The following is a 14787-nucleotide window of genomic DNA, read 5'->3' as shown; positions in this document are numbered from 1 at the left end:
CAGTGCCAGGTTTCGATATATATAATAGAAAAGTCAAATCGCAAGGCTGTGAATACTAGCCTCGAATTATTGGATGAAAAACGAGAAGCCGCTCTCGTCCAATTGGCCGCCCAAAAGTAGCGGATCGAAAGATACTATAATCGAAGAACCAATCTTCGCCATTTTAAAATCGGGGACTTAGTGCTAAGAAAAGTCACCCTCAGTACCCGAAATTCAAATGAAGGAAAACTAGGTCCAAACTGGGAAGGACCATATCAGGTACTCGAAAAGGTCGGTAAAGGATCATACAAGTTCGGTATTATAAACGGCAAACAACTACCAAGCAATTGGAATGTGTCGCATCTAAAACGATACTACCGCTAAGGTACGACCATTCAATGTTTGTTTATATTTCGAAACTAACCCTTGTAGGAGTTCGATCAGGAACAAGGATGGATTATTCAACACGAAGCCTTAGGTATGAAAGCACGCGTTACACTCTTTTTCCCTTAGGACGGTTTAATCCCAAATAGGTTTTCCGGCAAGGTTTTTAACGAGGCAACCATTGATAGTACTAACTTAGAACAATTCAACAGTATCTGAGGCTTTCTTACAATCAACCTCGAATACTGGGGGGTATTACCCTCAAATATGTCAAGTTCGATGCAAGAAAGTTACTTCATAACAACAGGGTTTCGATTGGAAAAATTGTAAGAGCCAAATGGTCAAAATGAACCATGCTCATGTAATTTGCTCGATCCCTGGTACAGAACATAAACACATGAATAATGACATAAAGAGAATTTCTTACCGATATCTCAGAATCCATCCTCTATTTTGTGATCTATTTTGCAAGCAGGCTTAAGGGCCGACCATTACCCCATAAATCGGGAACTGCCAACCGAAAAATCAACGAGATCAAGTACCACTAAGCTTACCGGCTACGACATTTCGAGTATGAGCAATCACTCGCTCGACTATAAGCCTACGGGCAACATTACTTCGAGTTCGAATCACTCACTCAACTATAAGCCTACGAGCTACATCACTTCGAGTTTGAGCAAGCACTCACTCGACGATTAAGCCTACAGGCTACCTTATTTCGAGTTCGAATCACTCACTCGACCATTAAGCCTACGGGCTACATTACTTCGAGTTCGAGCAAACACTCACTTGACCATTAAGCCTACGGGCTACATCACTTCGAGTTCAAGCAAACACTCACTCGACTATTAAGCCTACGGGCTACCTTACTTCGAGTTCGAGCAATCATTAACTCGACCATTAAGCCTACGGGCTACATTACTTCGAGTTCGAGCAATCACTCACTCGACCATTAAGCCTACGGGCTACATCACTTCGAGTTTGAGTAAGCACTCACTTGACTATTAAGCCTACAGACTACATTACTTCGAGTTCAAATCACTCACTCGACTATAAGCCTACGAGCTACATTACTTCGAGTTCAAATCACTCACTCGACTATAAGCCTACGGGCTACATCACTTCGAGTTCAAGCAAGCACTCACTCGACTATTAAGCCTACGCGCTACCTTACTTCGAGTTCGAGAAATCACTCACTCGACTATTAAGCCTACGGGCTACATTACTTCGAGTTTGAGCAATCACTCACTCGACCATTAAGCCTACGGGCTACATCACTTCGAGTTCGAGTAAGCACTCACTCGACTATTAAGCCTACGGGCTACCTTACTTCGAGTTCGAGCAATCACTCACTCGACCATTAAGCCTACGGACTACATTACTTCGAGTTCGAATCACTCACTCGACTATAAGCCTACGAGCTACATCACTTCGAGTTCGAGCAAGCACTCACTCGAATATTAAGCCTACGGGCTACCTTACTTTGAGTTCGAGCAATCACTCACTCGACCATTAAGCCTACGGGCTACATTACTTCGAGTTCGAATCATTCACTTGACTATAAGCCTACGGGCTACATCACTTCAAGTTCGAGGAAGAACTCACTCGACAATTAAGCCTACGGGCTACCTTACTTCGAGTTTGAATCACTCACTCGACTATTAAGCCTACGGGCTACCTTATTTCGAGTTCGAGTAATCACTCACTCGACCATTAAGCTTACGGGCTACATTACTTCGAGTTAGAGCAATCACTCACTCGACCATTAATCCTACGGGTTAGCTTACTTCAAATTCGAGCAATCACTCACTCGACTACTAAGCCTACAGGCTACCTTACCTCGGGTTTGAGCAAGCACTCACTTGGTTATAAAGGCTACAAATTAGATCAAATTGCCTAAAACCTTATGAAGACCTTCACAAGACAGAGAATAAAACAAAGGCAAGTCGGGAAAAGAAAAGATCTTTATATATATATGTACAAGAATGTTTACAACGTCCAAACAGGACCCTACACAAAAAACCAAAATGAAAACTAAGGGCTAAGTTTCTTGGTTATCTCCGAGGGAAATCTCTTCTCCATCGGGCTCCTCCCCGCTCTCGGACCCACTCTTGCTCTCATCATCGCCATCATCATCATCGGAAGCCAAGGCCTCAGCATTGGCTTCGAGCTCTTTAGCCTTTTGTATCTCTTCGGTGATATCGAAACCTCGAGCATGGATCTCCTCGAGGGTCTCCCTCCGAGATCGGCATTTAGAAAGTTCAGCAACCCAATGTGCTCGAGTGTTAGCGGTCTCGGCTACCTCTCTTGCTTGTACTTGAGTAGCTTCAGCATCCTCCTGATAGACGGCCACTAATGCATCCGCATTGGCCATTGCTTTTTCAGCGTCAGATTTGGCCTTGGCAAGTTCGGAGGCCAACCGAGCCTCGAGCTCCTCTATTTTTCTTGCTTGAACCGAGCTCTTCTCCTTCATGCTTTGAAGTTGGTTTTCGGCCGATGATAATTGGGCTCGAGCAGTTTCTTTTTCTACGCTAAGACGGTCCATGCCATCTTTCCATCCTAAGGTCTCCACCCTTATTATATCGACTTCCTCACGAAGCTTCCCAATCACCTCAAGCTTCTGCTGCAACTGTGAGATCGAAATATTAGCCACCGTTCCAGGATCGAGCCCATGGGTTTTTAAGATTATTATTACCTGCTCGGTCAGGTTGGTCTGGTCTTGATGAGCCTTGGACAACTCAACTCGGAGGTCTTTGATTTCTTCTTCCTTTTGCCAGAGATCGGCCTCGTACCAATGCAACTCAGCTCGGGACCGAGAACATGTTTCTTGATGAACCGTTATGGACTACGTAAGGAAGAAGAAAAGAAGTTAGAGAAGAATAGCAAATGTAAAAGTAATATCAACGAAGGGAGTTAAAGCTTACCCGATTCAGAGCTTGATGCTCTTCACAGAAAAGGCCTGACACATCACTAGGGCCAGCAATATCCTCGACCCACCATTTGTTGACTTCGGTGGGAAGCATCCTCGATCTATAACGATTCGTGGACTTTGCCCGAACCTTCCTTCGATATCTCCTCAGCCTGAGGTGAAGCTTTATAAATCACCATTGATTCAGCTGCACTTGGGGCATCGATAGGTTTCTTTACTCGGGCCACCAGCACAGACCTGTCGTTTTCTTCATCTTCTTCATCTTCATACCTTAGATACAAAACTGATTCCATGGTTAAAGGGATGGTATTCTTCCTTGGCTTACGAGCCATCCTCGTCTTCGGTTTTGGATCTTCAGAAGCAGAGGCCCTTTTTCGCTTATTATCCTTTACCGGTTTTGGGACAGAGGCCGAAGCCTCTTCCTCGACGTACGGGGGCCTCAAAACCGCATCTTTGCCCAAGCCTACATACAAGAAAATGGATTTAAGTGTATGGAGAGCGTCTCGTTCGATTTACCAAAGATACGAGAAAGATGCTTACCATGATTTTTGGCCTCCCATCGGCCCTTTGACAAATCACACCATGAGCGCTCGTCATATGTAGAGGTCGAAGCTAGATCCCGTACCCAGTTCTTGAGGTCAGGAACTGCACCGGGCATCCAAGGAACCGCTGCATCACAAAAGAGGGATATCAGTGAGAAAGGAATGAAGGGGCAAAACAGTAGGAGATAACAACAGAATTACACTTATGCTTCATGTTCCACTCCTCGGGGAAAGGCATCTTTTCAGATGGAATAAGGTCTGAAGTCTTCACTCGAACGAACCTGCCCATCCAGCCTCGATCCTTGTCCTCGTCTATGCTCGAGAACAGAGCCTTGGTAGCCCGGTGTTGAAGCTTTATTAACCCGCCTCGAAAAAGGCGAGGGCAGTACAATCGAATGAGATGTTCGAGGGTGAAAGGCATCCCCTCGATTTTGTTCACGAAGAAACGGATCAAAATAACGATCCGCCAAGAAGAATGATGGATTTGGCCTAGGGTTACTTGGTATTGACGGTAAAAATCAATAATAACAGGGTCGAGAGGACCTAACGTGAAAGGGTAAGTATACACGGTTAAAAACCTTTTCACGTGAGTGGTGATATCTTCTTCAAGAGATGGGATTACTATTTCTTTGTTCTTCCAATTGCAATCTTTTCTTATCTGTTCGAGGTACCCCTCGGTTATCGAACACATATACCTCGATACTGGCTCACATCGGCCAGGAACCGACGAGTCTTTGTTGACCTTAAAATCATAGGTAAGAACACATGCCTCAGGAACGCACTCCTCAGGCCGTGGCTCCCCCGGTATTTTGTCGGCGGCATACTGTGAAGAAGAAGCTTTTTCTTTTTCAGGAATGATTTTTTATGTTTTCGCCATTTTGGATTTAAGGATAAAAAATAGGAGGAGGTAACAAAGATTTGGTGTTTTCGAAGAAAGATTTTGCAGTAAAAAATCACAGATTGACAGATGAACTCAGAATAAGAACTTGAAAAATTTGGAGATTGAAGATGTAAAAGTGATAAATGATAAAAGGATGGGCTATTTATAGAGTGAGCAATGGCGGTTCAATATCAGCGGTGGCCGACCACCGTCTGACACGTATTAAATGCCTTGGTAAACTAAACCGACAGGACAGCTATCACGTACGTCATGGTCGGGCTCGATGCAAACGTCAGTGCATATCCAATCGAGATGTTGAGAAATCATATCGTTTCTTGCCACATTCTTCCCGAGAAATGAGGGGACTATCTGTATACGGTCGAAACTGACTTCGGCCTTCATACGACTGATCGAGATGAAATTATAATGGACGGAAGAAAGTCTTCATAATATCGAGATGAGATCTGAAGATGGCACAAACGAGCTTCTAATTTCAGGTACGGGTCAAAAATCGAGTTCAAAGTCATTATCGAGCTCGGGTCAGAATCGAACTATGATGAGATGTGATGGAATTGAGCTTAAGGGCCAGAGGCCAACCAATACCGAGCCCAAGTCATTACCGGACCCCGAGTTGGCATCGACCTCAAACCCGCATCGAGCTCTAAAACTGGAAACCGACCAATATAGACTAATACCGAGTCCGATCAAGATCGAGCTCATAGACAAGAGCCGTTACAACCGCACTAAGGGAGAGAATCTCGACGGGAATTAGGAAAAAGCTGATTTATCATGGGTTCCCCACTATGTATTTTTTATTATATCTAAAATAGGATCCCCCACTATAAAAGGGAAGGCTATATTTCTGTAAAGAGGCAGGTTTTTTGGCATACATTGTAACTTAGATATCATACACTCCCCTATTGAAAAATTGTCCTTTTTTTAGCCTCATAAGCTTGATTCATCTTGCTTAACCCATAAATCATCATCTTCTCAACTTTGCGTATTTTTCATTCTTTATAGTCAATATTTGACATTTTTATTTACTCTTGCGATTTGTGTCAAGTTACACCACATACCCTTAGAACTACGTACAAATTCAACTCTATCCATTTTTCGGGTAAACAGACCTCCGTAACTTGTAAGTTTCAAAACAAGCAGAGACCGGAGGCGTTAGTACTAGAAACTGAATTAAGAAGAAAATCACGAGGAGATTTGTTAGCAGCTAATAAAACAATCTATTTTGATGTTTCTAAATTTCCATTACTAGAGCAGTAGAACTTGTTTACAACACCTTTGCCATTACGCTATCACGAAATTAAATCAATATGATTGTTTTCCATTTTGGTAATAATTAAATCTATGATTGAATCAACCTATATTCCCTCACCCTCTCCATTATGTTCGTTGAATTTGTCCTTTTTCTTGTGTCAATCTCCAATTATGATCATTTTCTACTTTCTTTTTTCCCCAAATTTTCAATTAAATAGTATTTTTGTTAAACCAATCAAACTGAAACCCTCAAATTCTAATGAAAATTCAAACAACATATATATCATCATAAAATTTAAAGCCAAGACTTCTTGGAGAGACCATTACTCCATTTGTAATCTTCTTTATATCTCTCCAATTCTATCGAATGTCCCGAAAGGACGACTTCTTGGAGAGACGAAAGCTATAAAATTTGTTATTAATGTAAATTGTAACATGAATGGTAAACTAGTGAGTTAGTATCAGAAAAAGGGAAATTCATATTGTATAGCCGTCCTTTAAAATAATAGTCAAAAATATATATATATGTGTGTGTGTGAATTTTATGCATAATCAGTATATATTATTATAATTATTTTCAGTCGACCGACTAAATATGTTAAAAGACCCCAAAAAATAGTAGTTTCATTTTATTATTTCATCCCCGATGAAACTAACATACACTAGCTAGTAATTAAAACAATGAATAAAAAGCTGAAAAAATCACATGCATAGATTCTAGACCTCATAATTATTAGGTTAAGACTTCATAAAAAATAATGTTTTTTTTTCATTTTAAGAGGACAAGAAAAAGAGAAAAATGGGAAATTTCCATATAAATTGTGTAGAAGTTTTGTTTGAGCTGACGATGATCACGTGTGAAAGGGGCCCATATAAATTATAAGGATTTGGGTGTTTTATGGGAAATTTCTGATTCCCCCAACAATACAGCAGTGATATCCCAACAAATCCGAAACATTTTAAGCCGTTAATGGGTCCCAACCTCGTGCCTCCTAGTTTCTCCCCTTCTCTGGGTACGTGCATAATTTGTTAAATACCGAATTATCGTATCGAAATCGAAAATTTTGATATTTGGTATTCGATATTTTGATATTCGGTATGATATTTGGTTTAATTTTAAAAAAATTAATATTAGGTATAGTATTTGGTATTTTAAAATAAAATACCGAAATACTGATACTGTACCGAAATATATATTATATTGCACAATACACATATTATTATTTATAACATAAATATAAAAAATCTAAAATTTTGCTTTCCTTTATTCTCTAAATTCATCAATTAACTCTAAGCAAGTAACAAGACATTTTCTAATGATCAAATTTATTCTTTTATGTACAGTTTTCTCTCTCTGGGTTGACATTTGCTGGTTTTGGACAAAATTTTAGTCAACAAACGTTTTCAATTTTGTACTTTTGATTACTTTAATTAAGAATATTACAGTCTCTGACTCTACATACCAGTTAGTATTCAAACCGAAGTTACCGAACCGAATAAACCGAAAGGAGAAAAATCGAACCATACCGAATTTAATTAGGTACGGTATTGGTATAACATTTTAAGAAACCGAATATCGAAAATACCGAACCGAAATATCTAAATATCGTATCGTACCGTACCGACCCACGAACACCCCTATCTCCAAGTCTCTCTTGCACCAAAAATAAATAAATAATAATAATAATAATAATAATAATAATAATAATAATGATGATGATGATGATAATTTCACATCCAATTTATATTAAATTTATGAATGCAAGACACGTACTTTAAGTGATGTTTATGTATTACTTTAATTTGTAATTTTCAAAAATAACTTACGTGGTTTGATGTTAAACACCGAAACCACGTGATTTTTATAACTTTATTCGACTTCCTTGAGTATTCTTTGCCCTAGATCAGGATCGTGTGATGATGGATTTAGAGTTAGAAAAGACGAATTTTGAAGAATAAAGCTAGTCCAGGATAAAATAACTATTCTGCTTAACCTCGATTTGATTTTTTTTTTCTTTCTAAAATGGACTTATATGCTTAATGCAACATGTTTGGGTGTTTTCCTCTTCCTACACATAGAAAACCACAAAAATATTAAGGTTGATTGATGGGGAAAGCTACACACAGATGAATCTCAGAAACTATATGTAGGTACAGATGTACTACATTGTTTGTGGTTGTGGAGATCATTTACATTTAGTTCACCCTACAATTATTAACCCCCTTCTCTTACTATCAAGGAATCATTTAGTTCACCCTATAGTTTTTTACAACTCTCATAAAAAATTACACATTAGTGAAAATTTTTCAGCCAAAATTACACATTTCTCTAACTTATATTTCTATACTTACTAGTACTTGTAATTATTTTAAAGTGTTTTTCTTTTAATCATCTAATATGAGTTTATTGATCCAATTAATTCGAATTTGATGTAAGATCATTAAGGAAGTCATTCCTGCTACTCGAACTCGAAACCTTTAATAAAAGATGAAAGAAATTTTATTCACCCTGTTGCATTTTGAGTGTATATAGTTATATTACTTATATATTGAAGTCCTATTTTTGTATATCGCTTTTATTGGCATGGGAGGTTACAAAAAAATAAATAGACTATAGGGAGTAAAACAATAATTGATACGTACTTAGGCTGATGATTATATCTGATTTAGGTAGTCTAATTGCTTTTTTTTAATTTTCCAATCACTGCCCTATTACTCACTTATTGCCTCTATTGATTACAAAGTTAATACTAAGTGGAAGTAGGTTAGATTAGATCGATGCATAATCCTTTTCAGAATGTTTGATGACAGTTGACAAAAGAACATAACATGTTATCTTTCACTACATGTTCTTTCAACTTTTTGGCTTATCCTCTCTACTACTAAGCCAGAAAAAAAAAAGAAAAAAAATACACGTTCAATATCATCACTATTTAGTTACTCATCATAGATTTACAAATATAATAAAAAGATTAACTAATTATTTTAGACTCTTAAAAGATGTAAAACAAATGAGGTAAAGATTGAATTTTGTATGGCGATAAATCGGACGCAAAGAATGATCCTCATTAATGATATACTGCATCGCAAGCAGGAAAAACAAATAATCAAAGGATTTTAAGTAATATATAATAAAGATGTAAGGAATTTTTATAGTATTAGCTAGTACTCCCTATTATGTATCGGTTATATCAGGTTATTATTCTACTTTCAATATTATCATACCATGCTGGTATTGAAGAATTATTTATTATTGCATTTTAATTTAAATAAAAAATTAATTATACATATTATCAGTGCACATAATTCAAGCTCGTCGTAAAATTAGGAATCTTTTGAAATTTACAGCTTGTATAGATAATTGTTATGTATAGTTTCATAATGTATCATATATATATTTTATCGTATTGTATTATATCGATTTGATGTATGCAATGTTTGGATAGATTGTATTGTTTGTCATAGTCTCATGATGTTATATAACAATAATATCAAGAATAAACTAGCAATATTATAAATAAAAAGTAAGGTACGAGGTAGAATTATTATATAAAAAGTAAGGTAAAGGATATAATATGATTATTTAATAATAAAAAGGGCAAGCTGAGAGTGGGGAAATGGCACGACCACGTTAAATCGGTCATTCTATAAAGTGACACTTCCATCGTTACGTAACAACAAATTTAATGATACGATACAATAAAATTTAAGTAATAATTAAAATAAATATTATATTTAAAATAACATTATAATACGATACAATACAACAAATAACGACCGTCCAAATTAGTTGTTAGAAAGCATAGGCCGCCAATAGTAAGCAAAGTAAAATAAGAGGAGTCCAATTGCAAAAGATGAAGATTTCTCAAGATTGAGAGTGCTGAAATTATGGTGGAAGTAACCATAAATACACAGAACCTAGTCTCTTATTCTTAACCGTTCATTCATATTTACACGTCCCTGATTGCTTCTCAATCTTTCTCACGTGTATGCCACATCCCCTTGTCCTTTTATTTATTACTAAAAAACACACAACCCCCTCCCCCAATCTCCCCCAACCCCCTCCCACCCCTTACAAAACTGTTCTCCTTTTTCATGAAAAGAAAACAGCATTCACTCTTCAATCTCTCTCTTCACTTTTCCAAGAAAAGAACTCTTCAACATCAAGTCTTTGCCTTTGTGTTTTTCCTCTTTGACAGTTTTCTTACATCTCTCTTTCTTTATTTCATGTCTCTTTTTTTCCCTCTTTAGAAGTTTGAAACCAAAGGCCAAACAAAACTTTAAGAGGGGCTCTAATTTGCATGGCAATCATTTACTACTACTTATATATCATATTATTCCTTAGTATCTTCAAATTACACTAAAGTTTAAAGTTGTACCTTCTAAATTCTAATACCTCCTACCTTTTTTTCTCTTTTCTTGGATCTTCTTCTTCTTCAACTTCTTCATTTCTTCTCTCTTTTTGACTGATAAAGTTCTTAATTTTCCATTCCCAAGAAAATATTCAAGAGACATATAGTAGTTCAAAGTACAAAAGGGAACAAATTTGCCAACTTGATGAAGGTATATTTACACCTTTAGATCTATAAAAATATTCTCCCCCATCCCAACAAAGTCCTTTTTTTTGGGCTTTGATTCAAAAACTAGGTGCCAATATCATTCATTAAATTATTATTTTTTGGTTACATTTGTACTGCTATAACTTATTGTTAGTGGGGATATTTTTTTTTGGCCAAAAAAAAATGCTTAGGCAAAATTTGTATGGAGATGGAAGAAGCGGAGGAAAATGCAACAATAAGGTGAGAAAAAGGGGAGGATCAACATCAAGTTCATCTTCATTAATACAAAGCTATAGATTAAAAAGGGCAATATTAGTTGGGAAAAAAGGAGGGTCAAGTACACCAGTACCAATGTGGAAAATGAATAATTCAAGATCACCATCATTACAAAATGATAGTAATTGTAAGTCATTCAAGATTCTACAGCAGCAGCAAACAACAGCAGCAAAAGTTATTGGTTCTGAAAAAGGGAAAGAAATACTGTCAGTTTCAGCAAGAAAACTTGGTGCTACTTTATGGGAAATTAATGGTGTTCTTACACCTAATAAAAAGGAAGAGGAGAATTTTGATGGAGTTGAAAGGGTTGTTAAGTCATCTTCCAAATTTGATTCTGTTGCTTTGCAATTATCTCATAGTCCTGTTTCTGAGGTGGGGTTCTAATTTTCTTGAAAAAAATGGCTTCTTTCTTTTAGTCATTTCTAGGGGAATTTTTTTTTATGTGTATGAGTTTTGCAGATTTTTTAATGTTTATAAAATTGATGGTGAATTTTGGCAGAGAATGGAGAGATCTAAAGTGGGAAGTCATAGAAGAAGAACTTCAATTGGTTCTCAGAAACTTGTGCAGACTGATTCCTCTCTCCAAAATGGTTGCTCAATTGAGGTACCATTTTACTGTATTATTGTTATTAATAAAATAATCTATTTTAGTTGGATACACTGTTTTGACTTGGTTTTATATGGCAGTAACTTAAAAGTATTTTGGATAATTCTACTCTTGTTTTCTTTTCTTTTTCTTGGAGGGGGAGTTACTGTTATTTGCTGCTGCAATTAACTGAGATTAAGTTCTAGTCATGTTACTACATTTATTTAAGGTCTATTAGTTTTGTCGGTACTTTTGAGTAGAGAGTTTATCGGAAACTTTCTTTCTATCTTTATAAGTTAAGGGTAAGGTCTGCGTACACAATATTCTCCTCAAACCTTGTGTGATTTCACTGGATTTATTGTTGTTGTACTTATAGTTTTGTCAATCGGTTTTTAGTTTTTTTTTTTTTTTTTTTTTTTTACTTTTCGTAATATGGATAGAGATGAACTTAAATGAAGCACTCTGAGGATCCACATAGTCAAATCCTAACTTGTTTAGAGTTGAGGCGCAATAATTGTTGTTGCTATCATAGATTTTTCCTTTTCCAAAAATCTGAAAGTAAAAACAGAACAGTGTCTAATCCCTACCCTACCCTTTGAAAGAGCTAAGGTAAGAAAGAGCCAATCAAAATTTTATCATAATGAATGACATAAATGGCATTTGGATATGTCCCTTGGCCTCTTCAAAATTTTATTTTAGGAAATGGACAAATGTTTCATTATCCTTGAAAGGGACCAATAATGTAAGTTGGTCCTGTTTCAGGTACCATCAGATTCAACATGTCATATGTTTGTTTTCCAACATTGAATTGATATAGTAGGTTGTAAACTTTAGTTTGTCATAGGCTATTTGTTTTCTACATCTGCAAAATGGTACTAATATATAGTCATAAAAATATCCTTGTTTTAGGCTAACCTTAAGTTTTTGCCCTCCATTTTCTGGTGCTTTTCATTAGCTACTCTGCTTCAAATATTTACTTTATCTGGCCGGTATACATACATTATACATCTGCAGGCTATGCAGGTTGATCAGACACAACAAAATCATGCACAGACTGTAAACAGACATCGGTTAAAGGATGTAAGGAATGGCCTCTCCGCGTCTAAGGAGTTGCTGAAAGTTTTGAATCGCGTATGGGGCCTTAACGAGCATCAATCAATGTGCTTATCTCTTTTCTCGGCTATAAAAGCTGAGCTTGATCGGGCATGTATTCAGGTGACTAAACTAATTCACGAACAAAGATATAACAACGGTGAAGTTGATGTCCTCTTGAAGCAATTTGAAGAAGAAAAGGCGGCTTGGAAGTTAAAAGAGCATGACAAGATTCACACTGCCATTACATCTATAGCAAAGGAGCTCAAGATAGAGAAGAAGCTGAGGAAGCAAACCGAGAGACTAAACAAGAAGCTCGGTAAGGAATTGGCTGATACGAAAAATTCTCTGTCAAAGGCTGTCAAAGAGCTTGAAGGCGAAAAGAGGGCACGAGAGATATTGGAGCAAGTATGCGATGAGTTAGCTAGAGGTATTGGAGAAGATAGAGCTGAGGTGGAAGAATTGAAGAGACAATCAGCTAAAGTTCGCGAGGAAGTTGAGAAGGAAAGGGAAATGCTTCAACTAGCTGATGTTTTACGCGAGGAAAGAGTTCAAATGAAGCTATCAGAAGCCAAGTATCAATTCGAGGAGAAAAATGCAGTTGTCGATAAGCTAAGGAATGAGCTCGAGGCTTATCTGAGATCCAAAAAGGGACAACAACAAGGCGGTGATGACTCTCCTAATTATGAAAGAATCAAGGAACTCGAAAAGCATTTGAGGGAAACACTTCCAACCACATGTTATTACCAAGATAAAGAGAAGGAAAATGCGAAAGTACTAAGTAAAGAAGACGATGAAGAAGAAGAGGATGATGACGACGATGATGATGATTCAGCTGATAGTGATCTACATTCAATTGAATTAAACATGGATGATAACACAAAAAGCTATCAATGGGGAAGTACTCTTCAGAATGATCCTAAGAGATTTTCGGTTTCTGACAAAAGCAAAGGGAGGAGGTCCATTTCTGAGAAATTTCCAACACAAAGTATTTCCATAGAGAGGGAAACTTCAGATGGAATAGAATGGGAATTCACCGCGGGAGGGAAAGAGAACGTGGACACGTTCGAGCAGGAGAGGTCCAACGTTCTTGAAAATGGAGGGATTTTCGAGTTCTCTTCTCAAGTTTGGAAAAAAGAATGTGAAGATGAGATAGAGAGGTACAAAATGATCAAGGATCTTCGTGACCATATCGTGTCTTCTACTTCGAGGAAAACACCAACTCAAGGCTTTTCGAGTCCAACTAAGAATTGGAGCCAACAGAATTTGCCTTCCAATGATGCTGAAAGAGTGATCAATGAGGCTTTTGCTGTATTGCAGGGAGCTAATTGAAGAAACGCTAGAGTTTATTGGCCTTTAAGTCACTCTCCTTCTGCAGTTTGATAGTACATTGTTTACATAATTACATGAAAATATTTTCTGCTGTTTTTGTCTGAAACCTATAGCTAAACATCCAATCTCATTACAATTTTGTGGTTTGCCCCTTTGTATGACATAAAACTGTACAAATTTTTGCTACTCTTCTTTTGGTTATAGAGATGCCATAAGTATATTACTATCTTGTGAACAATTTTCATCTTTAATACTATGATTTTTTCATCTTTAGTCTCTTTTATCAACATGCTCATTTATCCTCTTGGTTTTGAGTTAGATATCTATATCTATTTTTTTGTGTTTGCCTCAATGTTTTGGTTTATTGAAGGATCCGACATGCTGCCGGCAGCATTTAAAAAAATCCGAGCAACATAGCCAAACATAGCCAATGCGTGATGTGTAGGGTGAGCGTCATGTCTTCGAATCCTCCTATGAACAAAAGACTAGTGTAGAAACTGGCTATAAGTTCAGCCGAACCCAGTAACTTTTGCTCAAATAGTGCATTTGTATTAAAAATTTATTAAATTTGTACACTTACTAAACTTAGAACCAGGTATAACTATTCAAAAAGTCATCGTATTAAGATCCAAAACTCATAAATTTAAAATTCTGGCTCCGACGTTATGCTATGCCAACCCTATTTGAACCGTCCAAGGTTAGCCCTCGAGAATTTCTAGCTCGTTACTAAAATAATTTTGAAATCTCACCAAATGAAGAGACAAAATCTTCTTTACTGAAATCATAACTAAAAACCCCATTCTTAGATTGTAGCAATCTCACCATGTGCTCAAGCTATTATTAAAATCATTAATCTAAAAAGCACCTCCGAAAAGACCATATTACTAACTAATTTCATATTTAAAATGTTAACTAATCTTGGTTGAGGTTTAAATATAGTGTAACTGAATATTAATTAT

General features: G+C 36.9%; 2 protein-coding genes across 8 annotated transcripts; one reads left to right on the top strand and one right to left on the bottom strand.

Moving 5' to 3' along the window:
* Window positions 1–2404: 2404 nt before the first annotated feature.
* Window positions 2405–10498, bottom strand: LOC138901923 (uncharacterized). The gene is made up of 5 exons (XM_070189724.1): window positions 10387–10498; window positions 3833–3961; window positions 3530–3755; window positions 3288–3444; window positions 2405–3208 (listed from the first exon to the last, which is right to left on the bottom strand). Exons 1-5 carry the CDS (start codon window positions 10496–10498, stop codon window positions 2405–2407), a joined length of 1428 nt encoding a protein of 475 aa, XP_070045825.1.
* Window positions 10068–14101, top strand: LOC104091839 (uncharacterized protein At5g41620-like). 7 transcript variants are annotated; one of them, XM_009597270.4, is made up of 4 exons: window positions 10070–10546; window positions 10734–11190; window positions 11318–11422; window positions 12419–14101. In XM_009597270.4, exons 2-4 carry the CDS (start codon window positions 10894–10896, stop codon window positions 13826–13828), a joined length of 1812 nt encoding a protein of 603 aa, XP_009595565.1. In that variant the 5' UTR covers window positions 10070–10546; window positions 10734–10893; the 3' UTR covers window positions 13829–14101. The 7 variants fall into 7 exon arrangements, with proteins under 7 accessions (XP_009595564.1, XP_033510877.1, XP_070044264.1 ...); XM_009597269.4 differs by having other exon boundaries at window positions 10068–11190; window positions 12428–14101; XM_033654986.2 differs by having other exon boundaries at window positions 10068–11190.
* Window positions 14102–14787: the final 686 nt, after the last annotated feature.

This window comes from Nicotiana tomentosiformis, chromosome 11 (assembly GCF_000390325.3).
Source record: "Nicotiana tomentosiformis chromosome 11, ASM39032v3, whole genome shotgun sequence".
Classification (NCBI taxonomy): Eukaryota; Viridiplantae; Streptophyta; class Magnoliopsida; order Solanales; family Solanaceae; genus Nicotiana; species Nicotiana tomentosiformis.
This window is presented reverse-complemented; position numbering and strand designations above follow the sequence as displayed.